This window comes from Sycon ciliatum, chromosome 3 (genome assembly GCF_964019385.1).
Source record: "Sycon ciliatum chromosome 3, ocSycCili1.1, whole genome shotgun sequence".
Lineage (NCBI taxonomy): Eukaryota > Metazoa > Porifera > Calcarea > Leucosolenida > Sycettidae > Sycon > Sycon ciliatum.
This window is the reverse complement of record NC_088645.1, coordinates 44,253,276-44,281,162: the sequence shown is the minus strand read 5'-3', so window position 1 is coordinate 44,281,162 and position 27,887 is coordinate 44,253,276. Positions and strand designations below refer to the sequence as shown.

Sequence of the window (27,887 nt, the reverse complement as noted above, 5' to 3'; positions counted from 1 at the left end):
AGTCAGCGACAAGTACCTTCAACTGCCCGTTTGACACGCGATGTAAAACAAATGAACGCCAACAACAATATCTCCTTGCTCCAAAAAATTGTAACTCAATGCGAATCACTGCTCTACTCTGTCCTGAAGAAGAAAGGGCTACACTACGGCCTACACTCATGGCCTGAACTGAAGAGAGAAAGCATTATGCAGGTGCTAATATTAAAATATTTTGCCAATTAATGCTCCCGTATTAAAGAAGACCATAGGTCTGTGGGAAACACCCTAGTAAAATAAATAAAATAATAATAATAATTTCAAAATTTTGAAGGACGCTTCACGCAGCTTCATTATACTTGAATTGTTTGCAGGCAACCTGCCTACACTCAAGAGAGCACTGCATTTCACACAAATCCATTGGTATCGTTACATAAACGATAGCAATGGATGTGTGTGAAATGCAGTGCTCTCTTGAGTGTAGGCAGGTTGCCTGCAAACAATTCAAGAATAATAATAATAATAAATAATCTTTCTGGGCAGCTGGACGAAACATTCAACAGTTGAAACTGGGGCAACGCTTCGTATCACCATAAAGCCCCCCTCCCCCCCCCCCATGCATGGTTCATGCTGTGGGCTCTGAACGGCGCAACAACGGCCTTATCTGGCCGCTGCGCACGCATTACGAGCCAATAAAAAGGACGAGGACACTTGAGGAGAGCCTGTGGGGTGCCCCACAATACTCAAAGATTACGGGGGAAATGACCCCTGGCTGACAAAAGAGGTCCCGGAACCCCACAGATGACCCGAGACCTCACCTCATCTACGCACAAAACGTTTTGGCGTAGGAGGAGCATCGAAAAAGACGTCGTTGGCTGTATTCCACGTCTTTTGCAAGCGGCCACACAGGCACACAGCAATCACTTCACACTTTGAAGCCGCCCTGTACTGTCTAGAGAAGTTAGTTGTCTTCCATTTCAATACCACCAGATCAAACGGCATTGTGTGGCGGTATTATTGTGACCCGCGGGACTAGCCAGCCGAGAGACACCGGTGAGTTTCGATTACGCTTGTTCTTTCTATGCTGCATTACCAGTAAGCGGTTCCTGGCTGTGTCACTCTGTGCTTGATTTCGACTGGCGCAACTTGTTTTCAACAGCACATGTAGAAGTTTTGCCGGAAATATATAGGTCTGTCACTAGTCTCCAAGTGATGGCTTCAGTGAGTTTGGAAAACTGTCTATTGCAGCAAGGAAGCGAAATAAGTGTGTCGACTTGTAGAGACGTGCGTGGAACTAGAAAACAAACTGCACTCTTTCACAAGGCGATGTAACTTAGAAATAGGAAATAAAACATGATTGCCAGTACTTAGAGGTTTGCACCTTTGCTCAGCTGCTGCTCTTAAACAATCTTCTACAGACGAGCTGTCAGACACCGGACGACGAGGCTCAAAAGACGACAGATTAGGGGAGGATAACTATTGGAAATGCAGCGGAAGACCGGAATGGTTATGATAACTGAAGTATATAGTGTCTGTCACAGCATTGGTTCTCTCTGTATTGTCCCCTCTCTCTCTCTCATCTGACTTATAATTATTTGCGCATGCTCGATGCGAACAATTCAGTCCTTTTCTTCTCCCGCACATGGACCCATGCGTAGCTAGCAGTCCCATCACAATTGTGGTGGCAGTGATTGGATTCGAATCCATGCCTTCTGTGAGACTGGAGCCCATGCTGTGACAAGCACTATTATAATGTGTATTGCAATGATGATTCAAGCTGTGTGGTTTTCAACAAATGTATTGCCTACAAATGCACTGACAGCACTGACATCATACGGGTTGACTCAATAGGTGAAAGGCACAACATTCTGGTCCACGTGCCAAGGTCACTTGTATCATGATGGAAAGGTGACAAAACGCTGAACAGTAGAAAATAAAATGTGATTGAAGAGACCAAAAGGTGCAAAACTCTAAATATCTGTTCTTCAACTGATGGACCAGAGCAGGGTTAATGTGATTTCTTATCACTCTCTTAGTATTCATCACATCATCATCACAAGCCCATAGCCCTAAGGCTGCCGGGCGTCACAGAGCAAGTTTGAACAAGCGAACATCTTGTAGACACCTGCCATGCCCTAACAGTCTGTATATTTATGGGCAATACGTATTGCATGGCAATACAGCACGAGTACTAGCAAAGCGAGGCACTCTGGCAATACCACTCTCCATAATGCATGTACTGTGGGGAGTATAAGCCGCACACTAGTATCTTGACAGATATCCACCCTGTTCATCACATTCAATTTGAACATTGACTTTTTTGGGTGAATATCCAGTGTTAAATGTCAGGCTCATACCCTGGAAACTACGGAACTCACTAGCAGATATGATGCAATCACTCCCAGATGATGAAATAATCACACCACTATGATGAAGTAATCACTCCCATATAATGAAGTAATCACTCCCATATAATGAAGTAATCACTCCCATATAATGAAGTAATCACTCCCATATAATGAAGTAATCACTCCCATGTGATGAAATAATCACTCCCATATAATGAAGTAATCACTCCCATATAATGAAGTAATCACTCCCATATGATGAAGTAATCACTCCCATTATGATGAAATAATAGAGAGGCTCTGCATAACGAATTTCGTCTCTGCTGATGAGGAAAAATGTGACGAAGTTTGAGGCGCGAAAATCCAAACGCCGGTAGGGTCTGCAGTACGAAACTTTGCTGCGCTATTTTTGCTGCTTTTTCAATGCTGCTTTCCTACGGATTTTTTTCTGACTTGTGTTTCCGGAGCAAAATCACCTGGTTCAGTCGTGAAGTGTTGTCCGTGGCGTGGGTGTGGGAGATGTCGGTGGATATAGGAGATGATGACGGGGAGTTGTTGTGTTGTTTCCTACTACTGGAATACGATGACGGAGACCTCGAGCAGGATGAATTGTTGTTTCTGGTCACCAGAATTGGCGCTTGCACAACGGGAGTCGGCGGATCCACACCATCATCTTCCCTCACCATACGCCGTCCAAGTGCTTCCATCGTAAGCTGAAGTACCACACTGAACGATGTGCCACGGAGATAGAAACTAAAATCGACTCAGATCAAAGCAAGACTGTACGTAGTACGTAGAAAAGGTGTCCGCAGTGAAGCAAAAGAGCAACGAAAAATTTGTTCGCTCAACACCCGAGTTTCACGCCCACTTCGACGAATATTTGTCCACTTTTTCGCCGCGCGCTCATGGTGACGAAAAAAATGCAACGAAATTCGTTATGCAGAACCTCTCTAATCACTTCCAGATGATGTTTCTTTCACAACCAAGCGAAGTTGCATTCACTCGCGGCTGGTGACGGAATACGATACTATCTTCGTAAGTGTGTGTATGTATATGTGTGTGTGTGTGTGTGTGTATGTGTGCGTGCTTGCACGCGTTTGTATGTGTGTGTATGTGTGCGGGTGCTTCTTTGTGTCTCTTTGTTTTATGCGTTGGTCTGTGTATTTGTTTGTGCATTGACGTGTGTTCGCTTTGTGTGTTCGCTTTTGATTGCCTGTGTGTGTGTGTGTGTGTGTGTGTGTGTGTGTGTGTGTGTGTGGATGTGTTTGTTTGTGTGTGTGTGTTTGTGTGTGTGTGTGGATGTATGTGATTGTGTGTGTGTGTTTTATAGTTTACTTGATATGGCTGTAAACCGTGTCCTCTCCAAGCGGCCAGGATTTCGCTCTCAGACGGACACAGGCCCTAGAACCATGGCCCCTTTCGGCATATTTTCAGGTTGGTGAAACTGCATTTGTATTACTGTTTTTCGATTTTGACAGCATGTTACAAGGCGAGGACGCGTAGTGCTCCTGACTACAACCATAAACCGGTTGGCAGAGTCCCGGTCTTGCGACCATTTGAACCGTATTGGGAAAACCCAGGTTCGGACCCTCGTTACTCTACGGGTTGGTAGGATTTTTATAATTTTCGTTTTTTTGTGTTGTAGAAGTCGTCGTGTTGCCGCCGTAGTATTGTTCACGTTGCTGCCGCTGCAGGGATCACGTCTGGAAGGATTTGTGATGTTATTTTCTTGTCTTCCTCTGTAATTAAATTATTTGTGATTTATTTCTTTTTCCTTTTTTTGTTCTTTTGTTCTTTTTCTTTTTTCTTGTCTTTTTTCAACTTCTGCCCATGGCGTCCTTCTCTCAGCTCGTCAGCTGTAACAGTCATAGTCATCACCATGACGACTGTTGTGAGAAGGTGCTCGCTGCCGACGAGGTTGGTGATGTCCCGACGAGGCCATGGGTAGGCCTTCACCACGTCGGAACACCCCGTCTGCACGTTGGTGTTGTGGTCTGGGTGTTGATGGACGTTGATGTTGTTGTAATAGTTGTTGTCGTTGTAATTGTCGTTGATTGTTGTTGTTGTTGTTGTTGTTGTTGTTGTTCTCCTTAGTGTGACACTAAGGAGAACAACAACAACAACAACAACAACAACAACAACAATCAACGACAATTACAACGACAACAACTATTACAACAACATCAACGTCCATCAACACCCAGACCACAACACCAACGTGCAGACGGGGTGTTCCGACGTGGTGAAGGCCTACCCATGGCCTCGTCGGGACATCACCAACCTCGTCGGCAGCGAGCACCTTCTCACAACAGTCGTCATGGTGATGACTATGACTGTTACAGCTGACGAGCTGAGAGAAGGACGCCATGGGCAGAAGTTGAAAAAAGACAAGAAAAAAGAAAAAGAACAAAAGAACAAAAAAAGAAAAAAGAAATAAATCACAAATAATTTAATTACAGAGGAAGACAAGAAAATAACATCACAAATCCTTCCAGACGTGATCCCTGCAGCGGCAGCAACGTGAACAATACTACGGCGGCAACACGACGACTTCTACAACACAAAAAAAACGAAAATTATAAAAATCCTACCAACCCGTAGAGTAACGAGGGTCCGAACCTGGGTTTTCCCAATACGGTTCAAATGGTCGCAAGACCGGGACTCTGCCAACCGGTTTATGGTTGTAGTCAGGAGCACTACGCGTCCTCGCCTTGTAACATGCTGTCAAAATCGAAAAACATGTTAACTACCAAGCAAGGCTTCTGTATATATTTTGTATTACTGTAGAACGGATAATTTTAGCAGGTAAAAACTTTGGCTTTTTCTCAGGATCCAAGTTTCTGTGTAAAAAGAAGAAGATTTGCGGGGCAAAACTTTTAACTCTGTCGCTGAAATGGGTAAATTTTCACCGGCGCTAATTTTGGAATAATCTACTTCAGCGAAATATTAATTATATTGCAGCCATTTCTATAATATTCTTGTCATGGGTAATATTTGGAGAGGGTTACGTACTTTGGTTGTCGAGCCCCCAGGGAGATCCCATGTTCCGAGCAAATATAATTATAGTTTATTTTATTTTTTCCCAGAGTCTGGAGATAAAACAAATATTCATTAGCATCACGGGCCACATGCCACGTACTGCTCTTTCCTCTCCGAAACTCAACACTTGCAAGCCAGATATACACAGGATAAGAGTGTTGCTGTAGCTCAGTTGGTTAGAGCATTGCTCGCTAATAGCAAGGTCCCTGGTTCGAGTCCGGTTAGGTGACTGATTTTTTTTCTTTCTTTCATATCTGGCTTGCAAGTGTTGAGTTTCGGAGAGAAAAGAGCAGTACGAGGCATGTGGCCTCCAATTCCCTAATGCTTTGAAATTCTCCGTGAAGTCCAAATTTAGAAATTGTAATTCATTAGCATCGTTACTATTTTATAATTTTAGCACACAGATAAATTTTGTTGTGTTGTATTTTCGTTTTTGACATTATCCTGGCTATATAATAGGGTGTTTTAGTGATTTTTACCATGTGACAATATTCCACTGATGATAGATTCTTTTTTATATAATAATTTTTTTAATACATGGGAATGAGTGCTCAATCAATTTTATTCATTGCTACTTTACGCCTTTTGTCTCCTCGTCGGTTATTTAAGCCAAGTTATGACTTCACTTTATCCAATCACCCTGTCTGTATTTCTTGTTGTCTTATTGGCTACAGGCCATCGTGAGAATAAAAGATTAAAAAAGATTGTTGCATGGTAATGTTCACAACACTAACAACAAAAACAAAAGAAAAACACAACAAAAACACATGGGAGCGTGTTATGAAGCAACTATCCATGACTGTAAGAGGGTTTTTTATTTCTTATTTTTTTAAACTTTGTTTTACTTCGCAAAATCCTACGGGAATTTCTTCCCAATGACAAGGTAGCGAAGAGGGAAGAGAGAGAGGTTAATGGACAGTGAGAAAGTGCGACAACAGAGTACTGAGACATTCAACGACCTGAAACCTAGCTCTAACACATCTCTAGTCCAGTTACTTCATAACTCCTACCCATGTGTTTATCTTCTATTCTCCATTTACTAGCGGCTCAGCATTCGAGTGAAACATTTTTTTTAATTCCCAGGGACGGCTTACACCAGTTCACCTGACTTGATTCGCTCATAGGCCACTTGTCGAAGCTCAAATAAGCATTGCAGTTCACACATCGTCAAGTAATTAGCTCGGCGGTTTGGTTTGCATGAACATTGTCAGATTGATACTATTCCGTTAATTGTCATGCAGACCGAAATATTGAATAATTACTTTATGATGTCTGACCTGCAGTGCTTTTTCAGTGAAGACAAGATATTTTTTCACAAAACTGTGGAAAACAATTGATGCTGACATAACAAGGCCGTCACAGCCCGGGCTGGGGCGGCTGGGGCCGACCCACTTTTTTGGCCTTTTTTTTTGGAGCACACTGCAACAAAGCGCGATGATCGCAGCTAGCTAAGCACAAACATGGCAAATCCTTGTCCCCGATCGTGGTTTGTTGCAGAATCAAAAAGTCTTTCATTGCAGTTACACTGAAATGGCACCAAATGCCTGGAAATGCTTGCAATTGGCTTCAATTTTTGAATTTTTTCCCGGGAAGGGTAGTGTTTGTCCCCGATTATAAGGTCTTTTTTAATCTTGGTTTGTTGCAGAATCAAAACGTTTTTTTCATTGTAGTTACCGTACACTGACATGTACATGGCACCAAATGCCCGGAAATGCTTGCAATTGGCTTCATTTTTTGAAATTTTTCACGAGGAGGGCCCCGGACCCCCTTCCATGGCCGCCCCACCTCCAAAGTCGGTGCGACGGGCCTGTCATAATACCATGATGAACTAACTTGTTACATAAAAGAGAGAAGAAAACACGTGAGAACGAGTTATGCAGCAGATATCCACGACTTTACAAGATGATAAAGAGTCAGAACATGTGATAATTGGGCACAACACTGACAGGCTACTGAGACATTCAGCGACCCGAGACTTAGGTCTAGTTCTCATGTGTTTTCTTCTCTTTTCTACATGTATTATTGGCTCAGTATCCGAGTTCAAATAACTTATTATGGATAACTAATGTTTCTGAACTCCTACTCACATCTGTTATCTCTTTACAATAATTATTATTTAGAAAGGAAGTATCAAAATGTTGAATGTTATCCATAGTTTTTGTCCAAAACTACCAGTTACTTCCTCCGCGTCATCGAAATTGTCGCCAGCAGTCGTACCACAGGCAAGGAATCGGACATGGGCGATAGTCATCAGTATAGGGTGGCGGCCAAGTTCTATTTTCTGTTGTTGGAAGCTGAAATTTTTGAACTAGATGCAATTTCTTCGGTGATGTCGCTGCGATGGTACTTTCAACTCGCTGAGATCAGTCAGGCGTTGCAGCCTTCACACTTCTTGCGCTTATAGTCATTCACTCAAAAACTCATCACTGTTTTACCTGCCACTGCAGAGCCCAGACCTGAGCGTGGATGATCTCGCCTTTCCAGCAGCCTCCATGATGTGTCCTTGTTCACAAAAGAGAAGGCGAGATCCGATCGCTGTAGTCGGGAAGTGCTGGTGCGGCCATGATATCTCTCTGAGGAAATTTGAAATGTTTGGTGTTGCCTGTGTTTGTTGTTCCGGGGCATCCTCGAGCAAGAGCGGAGGCGGTTATTTGGAACGGTTTCAGCGGATATGAGTCGAGCGATTGCGACCCAGATTAAGACTCTAGTCCCACTAATCGATCCTATACATATTGTAGATATGTCGATTGAATGTGTTGAAGTGTTTCTCTTCCAAAATAACCCATTCATTGAGCACAGTAACTACTTGCAAAGTCTTGTCAAAAAGTCACGAAGTTTTTGTTTCCGGAGGAAGTACGGAAAACATGTATCATGTTGGCCCTCTCTTAGCTTTTCACCGTAGTCTTACATTACATTGTAGTTCATCACTAATTCATCATGGCAATTACTATTATGTCAGCATCAGTGCTTTTTAAAGAGATTTGTAGAAACTTCTTTCTCCGACCTAGGAAGTAGGCAGCAGCACTCGAGAATTCCTGCTCTGAAACGGCTTCAATTTGTGTGCAGAATAATTGTTTATGAGTGATACATGAAATATTTTTGTTTACGAGGGATACATCGAATAGTAATTATGAGGGATACGTCTGGTTTCCGCAAAACCATCGAGTACCATCAAGTCGGCTGAATAGCGCGAACTCCGGTGTGGGGAGCAAACCCTTTCTTACCATATTTTCCAAGGAGTATAGGCCACACTTTGAACCCTCAAAATTCAACCCCAAAAGGGGGGTGCGGCTTATACCCTGATGATCACATTATGGTGGCTGGGGTGGTTTTTAAGGTAATTTTGGCTACATTTGGACTGCATTTTTGAGTTTACTGGCAAAAGGAGATGAAATTTGAAAATTGAGAAGAAATTTGGAAATTTTTTTGAAAATTGAAAATGTTTTTTCGGTGAATCTCTGGAGAATAGCCTTCCCTAGCTTCCTATAGTTTTCTTTTTTCTTTCGGACAAAATTTGAAAAAAGGTTTATGAAAGGTCCGTGTTATTTTTCCACAGACCTTTCATAAACCTTTTTCAAATTAAGTCCGAAAGAAAAAAGAAAACCATAGGAAGCTAGAGAAGTCTATTCTCCAGAGATTCACCGAAAAACATTTTCAATTTTCATCTCCACCTTGCGGGTAAACTCAAAATTTCCCGAAAAAGTACCACCGCCCGGCCACCTTAACCCTTTGCAGGTCTACCATAAGCGAAACGATACTAGTATCGGTACGTTTTGCCCTCATTTTTTTGGGGTCTTGTTGCTAGACGGCCACCACGGCATTGTTACGAGTGTAATGTATAGTGGTGTCATCTGCTTACTGTGAGAAGGGCTAGGGGCAGATAATTATGAAGGGGAGATGCTGGCTGCTCTCACCTGTGTCATCGCAATCAGTTGGAGAGAGACTGTAGTTGGTAACTGGAACTATCCGGCAGCACTGATACTAGTAAACTATAAGGCAATGCATTCACCACGGTGAACCGTGGCAAGGCACTCGATCGAATGGCCTCCTCGAGTACTCAAACCTCGATGATTAAAGTCTGTATTGTTCGAATAATAACATTTCCATCGGGTGGCGCAGGGATGGACTCGTATGGAGAGCCAATGATTAATTTCATTGGCATATGTTCACGGAGCACCGCGGCCACACATATACACCCACTGTTGAAGTTTGATTTCACGGTGGTTAAAATATGTGTTACTCTCTTCTCGCAAAATTAGAAGACATTAATACTTTGCCAACATTAGGCAGTTTACAGTAACTAGTGGTGTTAATGGACATTAAAGCGTTACTTGTAGTTCCTTGGTCGCTTTCTCGTAGTTTCTTGGTAAATTTCTTCGCTATAAATAACATTTCCGTGCATTTTCTATTGTGTATGCTTATCCTTGCAGGATTTGCCTTGCTCTTAGCACTGTTGATTCTCAGCTGTGTGCCGCATTGTTATGCAGTGGGTGAGTGACAGGACACAGACTCTATCACGATCATTGTTTATTCTCCTGCAGAAGCAGCGCACACGCTGACAAGCACATACTTACACACATGCGCACACACACACACATACACACACGCACGCGCACGCACGCACACACACGCACACACACGCACACATGCACACGCCCCCCCCCCCCTCCCCTCCAATACACACACATGCACACACCTCAGACCTCAGACCTGCCCATCGCGGAAGCGATGATCGCGAACAGCTATGTTAGACATAGCAACTTGTGCTGGGATTACACCATTCAACAGTTTCCAAGGCTGAAACACATGCACACACGATTCAGAGTCACACACACACACACACACACACACACACACACACACACACACACACACACACACACACACACACACACACACACACACACACACACACACACACACACACACACACACACACACACACACACACACACACACACACACACACACACACACACACACACACACACACACACACACACACACACACACACACACACACACACACACACATACACAGAGAAAATGAATGGTTCTGTATTAGGGGTGAAAGTTGGCGCTGAGAACCCGAGTTCGAGTACTCTGATTTTCTCCCATCGAATATTCGAGTATTCGAGTATTCTTGATATCCTAAAAATCGCACACCAATGGCCTTAAAAATCACATGATACAACCCTGATTGAACCGATTGGCAGTCCTTTTCTCGGGTGTATTGGCTGGTGGGTCATTTGGGTTCTCTCTACTCGTGTACAAGTGCTCACCACACAGTCTGCACATCAATATCTGCTGACCGCTGCTCTGAAATGCAGACTTCGGTGGCAAATGCATGTACCATGTGTGAGCGAGAACTCTGATTTATTCCGAGTACGATTATATTTGAAAAATCCAAACGAGTATTCGAATATTCGGTATAATTGTTTCACCCCTAGCAATCACGTATAGTTGGTTTAAACAGTCCAAGATCATTCAGGACTGTATACTTCACATAGATATATTTTTCTCCAAATTTCCGAACTATTATTAGGCACTTCAGTCATGTGACATGGCCTAACAAAAAGTGCTAACGCCGAATCGCGTACATGCGTGGCACCAATGAAAGCCGCATGCATAGATCGATCTGTAGCTGCACGGAAGCTGCACAGGGCCTTCGCGCAGCGTGTAGTTGAGGCCCTCAGCTTTCGTTTGAGCCCACATACGCCATGATGCGGCAATTTTTTGGAACTCACGTACAGTTCGAGTAAAATCGGCAAGGATTTTTCGGGCATTTCACTTGGTTGCATGCATTTGCCACGTAGGTCATCGTCTTCAGCCTCTTATTTCCTTTCGGAACCAGTTGTCCTCGTTCGTCTGACACTTTGCGCATTGCTGCGCAAGAAGAAATAATGCGAAGTGTTATTGAAAGCGAGCCGCGGCAGGCGTCCTCCTGGCAGTAGTCCTTGTTCGTCGGAGCACATGCGCATGGCTGCACAAGAAGAAATATTGCCAAGTGTTATTGGAGTGGCATCGGAGCAGTCGTCCTCTTCTGCAGGCGATGAGTAGGACAGTATATACTTCGGCGACTGGACCAAGAGAGCTGACATCAAAACGGCCTGCTTGGAACAACAAATCGTCAGCTGATCAGCAGGTGGCTTCCAGCGACCAAGAAAAGCATTGACGGTGAGATTATATACCAAGAATCCAGCACACACTCTATGCACAAAATCTCTCATGCTGGAGTTCCTGAAGTTTCAGTAGTCCCAAAAATTTGCCGACGATGTTCTGCATGTAATAGTTTGTCATTTCTTTCCGTCAAATACCCGGTAAATTCGAGTTTGCTCAGTCTTCGGCTCATTGTTCTTCCGTACTCGTCACCACGTCAGTACCAGACGACCTGAAGTCCTGCACTACTATCGCAGATTTCCGCGTCAAATTGGCTTTTGGCTAAAAGACAGCTTAACTCTTAATCATTGTTGTGATTTGCTTTCAAGCAATGTTCATAATCAGTAAATTGATGTTACTGTCTTTGTTTTGTTTTTTGGTTTCCCGTTCTCGGGGCCTTCTATTCGGTACTCTTTGTAGTTGTATTTCTGTACTGTTGAGCTATCCGAATTCAAATAAACATTAAAAAAAAAGAAAAAAAAGTACTGTACAGGTAACAACAATGTGTTCTGGCACTGAATTATTGTAGTTACTTTATCTTACCTCAAAGTCTCATTTTATGCTTTTCCAAAGGCTTCTCTGCACTGTTTTCATGCTGTTGCGATGGAGTTGCTATGCTGTTGCAATGGAGTTGCCATGGTGACCACACCCAATATCTTCGTCTGAGCTGCCGGACGGGTGAAAAATGCGTTTTTCCAAAACAAAAAAATTTTCCAAACCATGCTGTTTCTGTATTCATCTGGTTATTTTGACCTGCTTCCAGCGAGCCTGGTATTTTGCCACTACAGAAACTGAAGCAAGTCCTGCCAGTTTCTGATATGCTGCTGGTGCCGTCGAAATACTGAAATTGCCGTTATTCAATTCTCCGACTTTGGGTGGCCATTCTCCGTGCCAAGTTATTCTTTTTGCTTCAAATTTTCTGTGGAGTCTTATTGAACCTATATGAGTCGGATACAAGAAAGAAACACGAGTAGTTCTGGTTTTGAAAAAAACGCCTCAAGTGCCAACCATTATACCGTAGAATCCCGCGGATAAGTTCTGGTTTTGAAAAAAACGCCTCAAGTGCCAACTATTATACCGTAGAATCCCGCGGATAAGCCCACCCGCGTATAAGCCCATGCCCGCGCATAAGCCCAGGGAAGGTTCGAACATCACAAGGCTTCGTCGTACAAGCCCATGGGCCTAAATTGTACCATGAGTCCATAAATTATGGACTCTTGGTCCTACCATGTACATGTACATGTATGATGATTGTACATGTACGTAGTACATGTTTAGGGTTTTTTTTTTATACATTTAAACATAATCATCGGTTGTTTTTGTTTGCACAGTGGCTTTCAGCAATGTACTTCTCACTTCCTTGGCACTTTTCAATAGCACAATGTTGGTGTCATCGTATAAGCCCATGCCCGCGTATAAGCCCATGTTCTCGTATAAGCCCACCGAAATGTCCTTGTGAAACAGATAAGCCCATGGTACATCACACTGCATTCGTTCTAGTGCTGAGTCAGGTAGCATTTTCTTCGTGTATCAGGTTCGGGTAGTTTTCCACCGGTAGGCCAGGTACCCAATTAGGTATTGTTTCCATGGTAACATGTACCCGATTAGGTATTGCTTCCAATGTAATACCACAATGCTGGTAGGTTCTGGAAAAGCAGCGGTGACCACTTGTCACTCCAAACGACAAGCTTCTCCTTGCGCCACCGACAATTTTTGGTGCGATCGTTGATGTCGATGTCGTTTAATTAAAGTCGTACAACAAACAGGCATATCTGCCTCTTTATATGAAGACGACTTCTGGCAGTAAAACATTTTAAAGAAAAGAGAAAGGAAAAAAAGTAGCTCAAAGGCCCGTGAAATGATGATGAAATCACACTTCTTCAAATAGCGAATGAAAATTGGTCGTTAAGACGTTAGACTTTGTGACTCGTTAGACTTTCTGGTTTTACAGTAGCTAGAATATAACCGGATGATCGTATTAATATGTGAAACTCAGAGTTGTAACAAAGCTTTCACTCTCTCTCTCTTGAGTAACCAGAATAAAATGAAAAGGAGCGTGAGAATGCAGCAGCACGGGGTTATGCCTAACACGTGTAGTGTTAACTTATGCAACGGTAGCGGTAGATGAATGTGGCAGCTGTGAGTGCTTGTGGGCAAAACTGGTGAGTGCATATTATTTGAAAAGTGTGAGTGCTACAACAATTCTTTTTGCTTGCATAGCACAGGATCACGTGTACGAATATAAACAGCTTCCAACACCTGAAACGTGCGCAACAAGTAACATTAAACCAGGAATCGTCAAACAACTTACGACAATCCGGACAGGACACCAAATGCTTGAAAATGGCAGACTTCTTCTTGTCGACTCCTCCTAGTCAGTATCCCTCTCGTGTTGGTTGGTTGGTTGGATTTATTTAAATAAATCCAACCAACCAACCAACCAACCAACCTCTCGTCCTCCACATTCTCATCCTCCTCATTGGCCACGTGCACTGTACATGATGTCATCTGCGACTTCTGGTTTTCGGGTGCTATTTTATACCTGTCTACCCAAAGTCCTCACAAGTAGCACGGGTACCCGACTACCCGTGCACACCCGTAATTCATTCGTGCTTGATGTTTGCTCCTTATTGGCTTGAAAAATGTGGATGCGTTATATGGTCAATATCCCAGGTTGAATATAGATTGTCTTGGTGCGATACAAGCCTGCTTTCTGTAGTTTTCTAAGTGGTAACCTTGGTTTATACCGCGAAATTGTCGCGTTGGAAATTTGATTTCCATATATGGAAGGAAGTAATGTGTGCTATGTGTAGTGGCTGAAGTTATACAAATACAATAGATGCTCTAACAGTTTTATCAACAATTATGATAATTACCACATATCAACTAACGAGGGTTTTGACGACCTGCCTAACAGCCTAGGTGTGAATTTAATTTACTTCTGCTTGCAAAGTTTGGGTTTCTTTTTGTAGATTGTATGCTTTGTGTTGATAAAATTGTTAGAGTATCTAGAGTATCTAGTGTGTTAGAGTATCTAGTGTAATTGTATCCGTTACTATTGCAAAGTAGAAACTTATTGTTGTTGCAGATCTCCAGGCCAGGGCCAGCATATTGACGATTCTGGATAGGCCTCTGCAGCATTTGATACCGTATTTCCGCGCATATAAAGCCATGGCGTTATAGGTGAAACATCGCTGTTTTGGACCATATTTTTGGTGAAAATAGCCTCGGTTTTAACGCCATGGCGCTAAAATTGAGAGACGCGTACATGCAAAAAAATCGGCAGAGTATGAACTTGGAGTACTCGCATGGTGCCGTTGCACAGTCATCTCGAGCATCCATGTACTTTCAATTTTCCCTGAAAATTTCAAATTGTGAACCTATTGGGTGGTGTACAAGGTGGCATACAAACTTGTGTGAAGGTGCGGTGGCGGCAAGGCATGTGACAGTGGGGATGGGTACATGCAGAGAGTATCGCCGCAACTGTAGGTTCACTGAAAGAATTGAACTCACCTTTAACGCCAGATTCAACTTCCTCCACATTGAATTTTGTTCACTTATAACGCCATGGCTTTATTAATGAGGGTGGCCTTATATTCGGATATAACGCCATTGTCTTATATGCGCGGAAATACGGTGGTAATTATGTCCAGTGGTTGTCTCTTGTTGTCGCACTACATGTCACGCTTATTGAGTCATAGCCAGCAATCGCATGTCATCACGTACATTGAAACTCAACATAATTTCGCGAATGGACCTTTTTTCAGGATCACTTTTCAACGATGACGGGGCAAAGTCGGCCGAACGAAGCCTAGAGGAAGAAAATCACCCTCTCCACTTCACCATCACAATACTGACATAGAAACGAGATGAAACAACTAAAAAATCCACAAGAAAACTGTACGGCCATCATCGCACTGACTTTGGTCTGACTTTGGTCTGACTTTGGTCTGAGAATTTCTATCACGATCAAAAATGTACGAGGAGCACTCAAAAATAAGCCACAGACGTACCTTTATCGCCTTCTACTCCTTTTTCAAGGCACAAAAGTCGACTCTCCACTTTCAGACCAGGAACTAGACATACCAGTGGTCCTTTTCAGCTGCTCCACGAGCGCAGGAAATGTTCACCAAGGGGCGCAGAGCAGCATCCATTCCAGAAAAATAGCGAAAATACGAGTGAGACTGCATGGCTGAGTACATGAGTACATGTATGAGTACATGCAGAAAATAGCCAATTTCAGCGTTTCTGCTCCAAACAGCAACTAGCTTCGACTAGAAAAAAAGATAACACCAAAGGATCAAAAAACAACCATTTTCTGCAGTTTTTTTGCAGATGGCTTCCTTATGCTTGGCCCAGCACGCCAAAAATCACACCTTGGAGGAGTACAAAAATTACAACTCTCAGATGTCCTCGATTGCTGGCCATGTTTCTCGCACTTGCATCTTTGTGTCATTATTGCTATGTGTATAGGTCACGCATTTTCGCTGTTTACTTATCTTCTTCTTTGCGCTGTTTTACCACCTCCTTACTTCACTGAATCCACTATTCCTGTTCCTGTTCCTTTGGTTGTATTTCACCTGACGAGAAGGCTTGAAAGTATACTTGTGAAAACTAACATTTTCAAGATGTTCGTAATGAGCCTCAAGTGTTTCCTTTGTATGTGTATTATCGCATTTTTGTCTCAGAGGAAATTGTTTAAATTATTTTATCAACATTTATGATATCGGCAATATGCTTGCCGTCGCCAGGAGATCTGCAACTACAATCAGTTTCTACTTTGCAATAATAATGGATTAGTATTCTTTGTCGGTACCAACGCATTCGTAACTCCGATTAGTTACTTCGCCTCTGCTTCACTTTTCTTTCTTTCTTTTTTCATGTGTTGAAATATGTTTAACTCATTGGATTTCTTTGTATTCTGTATCTCGTTATCGTTATCTTTTCCTCTAGCCCTCTCGCTTCGGATGAGCTTTTTTATGGCATCTTTTTTAAGTGAAGGCTATATACCTGCCTTATGCAGGTTGATGCCAGCGCGAACAAGCAAAATAATAATAATATATGGGCAACATTCTTTCTTCATATCCTCTTGGGGCGGAGCTTATTGTATTCCTTGGTATTTGATATTCAGAGATAGTAGTACATTCCAACGACTGAGCAAGTATCCAAATTTACATGAATATCCAAAATATTTGTGGGTCTTTAAAGTTGAACCCGTTTACCGCTGATCACGTTGGTGAAGAGACTTGTTCTGATTGTTTTGTACCATTTTCCTGCACTTGGTTTGCATTAATGCAGGTTGGCAGCATTGTGATAATGTGACTGATTTGGATTATTTGGTACTTCCATCTCCGAAGACCAAATCCCAAGCATCTCAGCAATGCCAGCGTTCCTCACAGGGAGCGGAAATTGCTGGGCCCCGGAATCAAGCTGAAAATGATTGCCTGCATAAGTTTTACCCCTTGACTGGAATCTGGTTGGGAATCTCTCTTGTAGCTAACAAATGGCAATCTTCTTCTGGAGAAGTAACTTGGACGAACTTTGCGCCCGGTGAACCTAACGGAGGTGATCCTTGTCTCCAAATGTGGAATGGCCGTTATCCTGGTAAATGGGATGACTTGCCTTGTGCAAGCACATTACATTTTATTTGTCAAAGAGGTAAGGGACTTTTCCTGTTTTAACTGTCAGCGTTTTTTTTTACAAATTTTACCCCAGCACCTTTTCAGACTCAGTCGTTTTCTCTCCTTCTGTGACACTTTGCTCAGTGCTAACCTGTCAATCAGCTGGCTCATGATCAGGACAAGAGCGTCAAAGTTTGCGGACAATTAGAACAGTTTATCAAAACAAGTTACTATGATACGAAGTAGTGGTTGCGACTTCGGCAATGATTTGTAAGAAAGGGTTTGCTCCCCACACTGAAGCTCGCGCTATTCCGCCGACTTTACTTGACACTTGACTGACTCACCACTGCCATCCAGAGCACACGAGAAGTCCATCGAACCTTTGACTAGGCAAACCTGCAAGAAAGCACCACTCCCTGCTCAATACACAGTGTTTCGCGGGAATTCGCCCCTCATCAGTTGAGCTTGAGTAGGCTGAGGAAGATTGTGCCTGAAGAGCACCACTTATATAGTGCTCTCCAGGCACAAACATCAGCAGGGATACAAACTTACAGAGACGCTCCGTTTCCAGCGCGAAAAACACCTCGTGAACACCAGATAGCAGGGTGAGTCAGTATCGCTCCTGGACGTTGAGAACAGACGTCAAGGACCCTCGGTCATTCACAACGCTGTCACCTCCAAACCAACTAGTCGCTAGCCCGCGCTAGCCCGCGCTGGACACAACAGTACGAAGTAGTGGTTGCGACTTCGGTGATCATGATTCGCCGAAGTCGCAAACACTACCTCACCAACATCCGGGATGGTCTGCGCTAACACAACCATCACAAGCAGCACCTGGACAGCGTCGATGTGACACAGCGACTTATCATACCGACGGAACCCCTCCGAGGTATCTTTACAATTCTTGAAGCCCTTGGAAATGAAGGCCGAGTCCTTCGATGGCGCTCTCAGTTTCCCTTGCTGATCAGCAACGGAACACAAATGGCTGGTCACAGAATCTGTCAACTCGTCGTAGTGCAACCATTTGAATTTATCGAACCAAGCTGGTTGAAACGGACGCTCGACAAATGGCTGGTCACAGAATCTGTCAACTCGTCGTAGTGCAACCATTTGAATTTATCGAACCAAGCTGGTTGAAACGGACGCTCGACAATCGATGTCCACCCGAAACTTTGCTTTGGAAACGCAAAATTCCGAGGCTGATGAGCCTCCATGGTGTCTGCACAAACAGCAATCAGAGAGGAAAAAGACTCACAACTACGAGAAGTATTTGGGAAATGCAGAACATAAAAGCAGTGGAACATTTCGAATTGCGTAAGAACTATTTCCTTTCTGTTGTTAGAAGGAGGAATACCAAACTCCGTTCCCCGGCAAAGTAATTCCTTTTGCACAGGGGATAGTTCGATGTTGTCCAGATTAATAATCGTGTCCATGTTGGGCTTAAAGGAGCCATACCGCTTTGCATGCAGCCATTTGATGTTTTTCTCGTACTTGGCGAGGAGTTTGACTTGCTGTTTGCTGTCATTCTCGGCCAGTAGTGTACTGAATCTGAGGTAGTCGTGATAGGAAAGGAACGAACGAGCCGAACTATACAGACGTTTAAATTGAGACTTAACAGAACATAATGTGTCACTAGAGCGCGCAATGTCGTCTTTGAGGAATACTCTTTCTATTGCTAATGAGTGATAAGCCCAACATGGACACGATTATTAATCTGGCCAACATCGAACTATCCCCTGTGCAAAAGGAATTACTTTGCCGGGGAACGGAGTTTGGTATTCCTCCTTCTAACAACAGAAAGGAAATAGTTCTTACGCAATTCGAAATGTTCCACAAAAAACTCATGAAGAATTTTACTTTCATGACTTCGTTGTAGTGTGGCGATGACTGCAGAGTTTGTTCTTTTTATTGGTATTATAAAATTGTTGTCTCCACGTCGATTATTTGCATAAAAGCAGTGAATCAACAAAATCGCTAGGCATGCAAGCGAAAAGCTTTTGTGGATGCGCACCCCACAGGTCAGGGGCCCCTACACATATCCGGTATGTGAACGGCCCCCATTCACTGTGTGCCGCACACATGTATGGACTACACCAGGGAGCCCTACACATACCCGCATATCCAGTATGTGTAGGACTCCCTGGTGTAGGCCATACACATATCCAGTATGTGTAGGACTCCCTGGTCTAGGCCATACACATATCCAGTATGTGTAGGACTCCCTAGGCCCTGGTCTAGGCCATACACATATCCAGTATGTGTAGGACTCCCTGGTGTAGGTCATACAGCTACACTAGGTAACCCTGCATGTATGTACACTTGCAGGACTTCCTGGTGCAGGCTAGGTAATCGTATAACCCACTGATGCATGCCAAGCATCCTTGCAGGGCCTTCAAAAAACGTGGTCGGGCGAAAAAGTGGTCTGGACAAAGCCGGACCGGCAATCATCTTGTGCAATAATTCTCGTTTGCTGTAGCTTCCAATGTTATCTCTAACTATTTACAAATCAGTACTCAGATGGTGAGGCAAGGAAAATAATAAAAGTGGAAACAAGGAAAACAGTGGGGCATAAGTTATGGGTTAGAGTCCACCAACTAAACCAGATTTTAAACAGTCAAATGTGCACAAGGCAGCGCCAGACTCACAAGGAGTACTGAGACATTCCACGGCAAAAAAAGGAATTATCACTCATACATTAACTTTCGTTTTTAGCGCTATCGACTAGTGCTCAAGCTCACTTCCTTTGCCGTGGAATGTCTCACTACTCCCTGTCAGTCTGGCTTTACCTTGTGCCCGTTTGACTGTTCACAATCTGGCCAGTTGGTGAACTCTAACGCATTTGACTTCAACTTGCACCAACTTTTCCTTTGTTACAATAAATTTTTATAATATACAAGTCACTAAGAAAACTGCTACGATTTCGATGCTGCGGCGGAAGTAGTGTACAGGAAGCTTGAACATTATTGTGTTGTCAATCTACGAATAATGCTCCTGGAGGAAAGATGTATTCCGCCATTGAATCCTGATGAGACTTTCCTAAATTTCCCTTTGTCTCCTTGCAGTTGCTGTGAAATGCAATGTTTCAGCACCAGTTTCTGGCAGCGTGAACGTTACCTCCATCCACATTGGTGAAAGTGTGCAGTATGAATGCAATACTGGGTATGAACTGGTGGGCCCAGCAATCGCTCAGTGCACTTCTCAAGGATCGCTGACTGAAATGCCTATTTGTCGAGGTTGGTCACACATATTCTATATTACAGCATGGCTTAGGACACATTGACTACTGTAAAGTGTGAAAGCCTTTGCTAGAGATTAACTCTTTTACCATTGCACGGGAATAGTGCTGCCACCTATCCACTACCGACGTATCCAGCTCAATTGTCGGGGAACAGTCCCGCAAGTCCATCGCTTGATTTAATCTGCGGTTGCTATGCCACTGAGTGGCAGAAGTGTGGAAAAAATGAAAACCAAGCGCCTCCGCTTGCAGGAAAACGTTGTGGCCGTGTGAAGCTGTGTAGCCGATGAGCGTCATAACTCTCGCAATGCTCTCTTCTATTGCCTGGCGATTGTTTGAAGGGAAAGTTCAGAGGTTTCTTTTCCTCCTACGTACTTTGACTGCAAGAATTAAGTAAGAATTAGCGGAGTTACAATTGGTTGAACATGTCCACCTTCTGAGTACCGGTGATTCTCAGCTGTGTGCCGCATTTCTATCAGGCGAAATTACTGGTCAGTCGGCGACAGGCATTTTTCACAAAAATTGCGTTGACCTGCTGGGAGAGAATGCGTGTACTCGAGTCTCATCCTGAGCAGGGTTTTTCTTCTTTTTTTCAGCTCCAGTATAGCTGTATTTTTCATTGCAAAGCCGTCCTCTATTGTTATGTTCGTTGCTCAAACATGAAGGCAGAGGACATAGGAGCCTGATTGGAGTTTCTCGTGGCATAGGACGGCCACACAGAGACACTTTGGGATTTTCTGAATATAAAATACCGTACGCACAATGCTGAGATCAATTTGTGCGATATCAAATTGTTTGTGATCTACCACAATGAGCAGAACGGGATCCAAACACAAGTTTACCGACGGTTAGGCTGCCGACCTGACTGGACAAATGATCCCTGGCTTCACCAGACGTCAGAAGTCGGACACCATTTCTCAGATGGAATCATTTTTTGTTGTAGCAGTTGCAGGGCAGATCCCCACCACTACTTCAACAGAAGATGGCTCCAAAGCATGCCTGGAACAAGCTATATCGAGGTTGCAAGCCACCCCTCTCAGCAAGAAATTTCAATGGTGGAAGATATACTATGAAGAGAATTTCAAAAAGTATGTTTCGCGGAGCGATCACTCAACCTACGTCATTCAAACTTTGCAGGATGGTTCAGACGTACATGCTAGGCATTCTAGACAGAAGATGATATCATAGCTGACACACAGAGTCACACACACAGCAGATTGTTGTGCACAGATACTAAATTAGTGGACGTCGTCATCTTCTTCTCGATGAACTCAAATGTACTATGACGTGCTATTTCGCCTGACGTGTGTGCCGCATTTCTATGCAGTGTTTGAGTGACAGAACACATACTCAATCATGATCATCATGATTCACAGAAGCCTTTTTGCGATGCAGTGTATCCAAACTTGATGCGCATCCGTTCCGCTGCGGAAGCTGTCGACTGATGCACGACAGCCATGCGTGCAGCCCAGCTATCACAAAAATATAATAAATGCCGAGGTTCTTCAATTTCATCGCCGATATTTAGTCGTCGTAATGGAGGATTGCGCTCGACGTGAAGCTGCTGAAATTGTAGTTCCGAACGCGGCCACAGCCATCAAGAATTAGTGATCTTTCTCGGACCAAGACCATTCGACTCAGCACCCCGAAGACTACAACTGTTGAAATTTTGATTTTTGCCTTAACTTCCCCTTAACCCTTTGCATGCTGAGCCCCTTTTCTCCAATCCACTGGCCGTCCAGCGCACTGACTCTCTTGGTGGAGTATGCACTCACAGCTCCGAACGAAATTTATTCTGATTTTACTCAACCTTGATGGATTTTCATCGTCCTGGGCTCGTTGGAAAGATCAGGACCAAGCGAATCCATCCTGGCAGCTCTCAGCTCCATAGACACATCAGGGCCACATCCAGGTCCTCTCCGAATTACTCCACCGTGCCTCGGAACGGCACAACAACTCAATTTCACATTCTTGTTCGGCTTCTTGCCCAAATTCAACAGATTTTCACAATTCAAACTGCGCTGCAAAGCTCAGATCCAAGCGCTTCATTTGATGTCCATCACGCATGCGCCGTGCCAAAAGGGAAATCCCCTGGCACGCTCTGCAACAAAAAGAAGTTATGAACAAAAAAATTTGCGTTCACTTTGGGCCGTGATTTCCGTGTTCATCTTGTCGCCGCTCAATGAATTCTTATCCTATCGCGAAGAACTTTATATCCCCGGAAAGATGAGGTGAAGATCTTTCCAACGGTGTATTGATTGTTGCGATGCGTTTATGTTTGATGAAGTTACGAAAGTTTGTACACTGGTCTATGCACTGCGATACAGCGCGCGTTCACTCTGGGCCGTGATTTCCGTGTTCATCTTGTCGCCGCTCAATGAATTCTTATCCTATCGCGAAGAACTTTATACCCCCGGAAAGATGAGGTGAAGATCTTTCCAACAGTGTATTGATTTTCGCGATGCGTTTATGTTTGACGAAGTTACGAAAGTTTGTACACTGGTCTATGCACTGCGATACAGCGCGCGATTTTTTTGCGAGTTAACTCGTACGTAGTGGATCAGGTCATGCACAAAGTGCGAGTTAACTCGTACTCAGCACGCAAAGGGTTAAAACACCAGCAGAACCAGGCTGTTCTAGCGCTCATTTTTGGTGCATGTCACGCATGGGCTGTGCACTGGGGCAAACACATACTTCAGCATAAAGTGCATCACAGCCACATGCTTGAAATTTCAACTCCACCCATTTGCTTGACTTCGAGCTTTGGCGCTTGAGTATTTTACTTTGCGCTATATCGAATGAAACATCGTTGGAAAGCTGCGTTCAACAGCTTTCGAATGAGCTGTTATATGTTGAATTTGAAGTAGTCAGACCAAAGTTATTGCTGTTTGTACAGTGCTCTATGCTCGGTTAGCATGACATGCATCACACTTGAAATTTCAACTTCAACCGGTGCATTCAACCGTGATTTTCTCGAACAAAAATGCACAGCACACGGTTTTCTCGATGGTAAAAATGATTCCGTAGGTTTTTAGCAGTAGTTTGCGATTATTCCGACCGCGGTGCAGCAAACGACCATGGTTTACAGAGTCGAATTCGACGCATTCACACTATGTTTTGTTTTTGTACGAGAAACCACGAACCTCGAGAACAGAATACTGAATGATAGAGGTGGTTGCAGAAGCAATTGTGGTGGTAATACTGGAGCATCTCCGCCGACTTGAGGTCTCGGCTTCAGCGACACTTCAGTGCGCCTTCCTTGAATGCCTGCATTCCCTTCTGCGTGGGAAGGTTGCGTAGCAGGGCAGATGAGACACGATTCCAGTCTTGAATCGTGGCATGGGGGAATGATCGGAGAGCACTACTACGGGTTTCGGCGGGCATTGTCGTTGCTAGTTGGTGCTGGTGCTGGTTCTCTTGCTGGTGACGAGTGGAGCGCCGGTGCTGGTTAGCAACTGCCCTCGTAGGCTTGTAAAATCACATTTCGCACAAGTGTGCTGTGTGTGTGTGCGCACTTACAAAACGCACAACATGAGGCACCCTCATGATTTAGCTTACTAGTGCTTTGATCGTGAGCCTCATGTACCGCTCTACTTTCCTGAGCGAATGACAGACTTGGCACACCAAGTCTGTCATTCTAAAATAATCTGACGTCTCTAATTATAAATTTGAATTCGGATAGTGAGCCAATATAGTTATAGGCATGGACGGGTGATGCTAATTATTTGCTGCGATAATGCTAACGGCACTGCTCATATTATGAGGATATAATGCCACTTATAATGCTCACAATACTCCATAATGTAAGCTTGAAAGTAGGAAAAGTCGATTTCAGAAAGGCCAAAGCGTAGAAAAAAAATTTCTACAGCAGTGAGCATGTTGTCTAAAACAATCCACTGAGAGAAGGTTGTCTGAACCCCCCCCCCCCCCCACTGAGAAGGTTGATTTGCAACGTCACCTCTCCGGACGAAGCCGGACGGGTTCAGATGCACGATTTTCGGAACTGGACCTAGCCAGCTTCATGCATGACACCGTTGTCGACCGGCAATTATGCTTGCATTATGCCACCTGGAAAAAAGGGACTATAATGCCAGCCATAATGCAAGCATTACCCGCCCATGCCTATCATGGCTGTTCGCGCACGGACATCTAACAATATGGAGTCGTTCGGTGCGATTTACGTAACGCGGTACAAACCTCATGAATACGATGGGAGTTTGCGTTTTGGGATGAAACTCATGTCACTCTCCGTGTGGTTCCACGATTTCGCAAGTCAAACCAGGATTTATTATTTGAAAGCGCTCGGGCGAGATACTCAATATCCAGACAATTTGAGAGAGAAGGAAGGTAAAAGGAACTCCTCCCGTGGTCAACCAGCATCCTGACCTTTTCGAACCTCTCCAAGCTGTCCCTGGTAGTCTGGATATTGACGCACGCACTGACTTTCAGCTTCTCCTCGCCGGGATCACGGGTGCAACTTTCAAATTTGCCGATATGCACTCGAACAAACGCACAATTGGATCTACATCACAATTTCGGGGTTATCTGTGTGCTTGCTGCCTTTTTCAGCAATACCCCACATGTCTACTGGGCAGTTTCCACCAGGCCTCGGCCTCCTGGACTCAACAGCAACTCCAGCGCCAAGCCATCTGTCCCCTAAATCGCATGAAAAGGTAGCTCAGCATCGAACGCACGGGACCTGAAGTTTGTGCACGGGACGTGATAAAACTTGGTGAAGATAGCCAGAAGATAGTCCTCTACCTGGGAAAACTGAAAGCTAGACTGGGAAAACTCCTGAAAGGGCTTCTTGACGCAGGCATGTCAACGATGAATCAAGGAACGAGCGAGAAAGAAGGCTTGACTTGTGCAACGCGGAACAAACTGTTCCTGAGACGAAGTTGGCCATGTGAGGTACCAGCGGAAAGCTAGTTTCAAGAGGAACACGGAATACCTGTTTTCCGGGTAAACCTGACCTGGTAGCTTTCTAAATCGAGCGAAAACCACAGCGAAATCGGCTGCTGAGAATTTGAAAATTTAAATTTCCTTGCCGATCGAGCCCAATCGAGACTTTTGGCTGCCATCTTGTTAACCCTTTACCGTTTTAGGTATTTGTACAGCAAAAACCGACCGTCATTGTTCATGCCGTAACTTTTTTATTTTTCACTTTTATTATGTACAAAATGGGGTGATTCTGAAAGTAAAAACCCTCAGGAATGCGATGCAAAAACTTTCAAGTCCAAAAACTGAACAGAGATATCACTATTTAGCACTAATAATTATTTGAATTTATTGCCGACCGGGCAAACTGTTGCAATATGCAATAAATCAGATCCTTGCACTGGAGTGGCTCCCTCAGGTAAGTGGATACCAGGTTCGTTCTCTGGGTGGAATGCAGGAGTGTTACCAGTCACAGCGGTGTCAGCATTGTCCCAAGTATTGCAAATATCGACTAGTGCAGGTTGCACCGCTGGCTGTACACAGTACCTGTGCACCACGACCTCTACCGTGACGACGGCCTATTCCACGGCCGAATCCTCTCTCTCTGCCACGTCCCCTTCCACCATTAGTGGCACTGTCGTCGTCTGTGACATCCATGTCACTCTCACTGGCGCTGCTTTCACTCGCCATGTCATCGTCGCGGTCGTCGTCAGAATAAATATTTTCAACAGGATTGTCTGGCTCCACAAACTCATCTTCGCTGGATGAGGCAGCGACAGAGTCGTCAGGAAGGGTCTCCAGAAGCGAAAGAGCTTGCTCCGCGTCCATGGCTTGCACAGCAGGGCAGACAGTCGTGAGGCCAGCTCAAGCAAAAGTCGAAATAATCTGCAGGCAATACCAAAAGTCGCAGGGTACGCACTTTTCCCAAAGCGCATTTTTCAAGTCGCGATTTTCGCGATTTTTTATATTGCATCACACAAAAAAATTGTCGGCACCCTCTGCGCGTACATCTTGGCTACCAGTAGGGAAAATCCCAGCTCCCTGCGGTGAACCAGTCCAGCGCTGTGCGCATAGAAGTCATCGACCGCGAGCGGTCGAAATTTGTACGTACAAACGGTAAAGGGTTAAATGTCCAAATTTCGCGGAAAAAAACAGCCGTGCCTATATTAGGGAGTTCAATCACGTGACCGGGCACATACATTGGGTCTCTACACCCGGATGTACGCATGACGTGGCCAGGTGGGCAGCGACGCATTTTTTAACATGTTTTGCTGCAAGCTCAAATTTATCAGCACGAAGACAGCCATTTCCTGGTTCGTGAAGACAGTAGCTTTTGTTTGGTGTGTCGCTCGCCATCGTTGAACCGTTTTCAGATGTCCAAATTTATGGAGGATCTTTTTGATCGTGTTTTTCAGTACTTTCTTCTGGTTGCTCGCCGAGGAAACGCTCATATTCGTGTAGAGCACCCTCGCATTTAGTAAGATCGAGTTGTCCTGTAACTTTAGGAAGTAGCAAAAGTCTGCCAAATTACCTGACCGATGGCACATCCCACAGAAAAGGAGACAGGTGACAGCAACAAGGACATCGTTCGAGATATGTGATAAGTGCTGGGTTTGACTCGGACGTCGCTGCTAATTTCAGTGGAAAACAACGATGGATTTCCATCGCTGAAGCGTAGTGCTGAGAGCTTGTCCAATGGTCTTGTGTTGGAGCTTTTCCAATTAAAAGAAACGGAGAAACTGACGTTCAAGGCTTTCAAAACATGGCATGAAGAAGCATTTCCATCGCTGAAGCGTAGTGCTGAGAGCTTGTCCAATGGTCTTGTGTTGGAGCTTTTCCGATTAAAAGAAACGGAGAAACTGACGTTCAAGGCTTTCAAAACATGGCTGGAAGAAATATCTGGGAGAGATCGTTCAACTTTAAATTCGAAAGTAGTGTCTGGCAAAGTGAAAAGACTGAAAGACAGACGTACTTACCTCCTCAAAGCAAAGAAAGAGCAGTGGCATTTGCTTTCTGAGCAGGTATTCGAGCTTCCAGCTGGAGAGGCAGCAGGCTCTGGGACCAGAGCTGGATCAAGCAGTGAAGCTGAGAGCAAATCTGCCGTGTCCAGTTGTGACCAGGCCACTGTAGAGATGATGGCTGCTGAACTTGTGTCCATGGAAGGAGAACTTGCTACTGTGAACAAAAGGAAAGATGTTCTGGAGGAGACTGTGAAGAGGCAGCGGGATAAGATCAGGAATGCGACAAAGAAGATGAAGCAATAAGACAGTGGCCTTGCGGAGGCCCAGGATAATGAGGAGAACACAGAGGTTTCGGATCTGAAGCGCCAGCTTACAAATGAGCAGCACCGTGTTTATTACTACCAAAAGCAGCTGTCAGTCAAGGCAGAGAATACGAGGGAGCTTGAATGTAGCCTGGCGGAAGTTCGCCGATTGCTCTCTGCGCTCAGAGCAAGATTTCGTCTCTTGAGGCTGGCCTGATGGATATGCATGAAGAAACAGAAGACTGTGACACAGATGTGCTGATGATGGATGGTGGGAAATATCGAGATGCAGTGAGGGAGTGCTGTCT

The 27,887-nt window shown here is 44.3% G+C and overlaps 1 protein-coding gene across 1 annotated transcript; it reads left to right on the top strand.

The window, feature by feature from the left end:
- The first annotated feature begins 913 nt into the window (after positions 1-913).
- On the top strand, positions 914-27,580 carry LOC135813123 (uncharacterized). The gene is made up of 6 exons (XM_065326340.1): positions 914-1,029; positions 3,655-3,758; positions 9,794-9,853; positions 16,821-17,180; positions 20,206-20,376; positions 26,958-27,580. Exons 2-6 carry the CDS (start codon positions 3,665-3,667, stop codon positions 27,578-27,580), a joined length of 1,308 nt encoding a protein of 435 aa, XP_065182412.1. The 5' UTR covers positions 914-1,029; positions 3,655-3,664.
- The last annotated feature ends 307 nt before the right edge of the window (positions 27,581-27,887 follow it).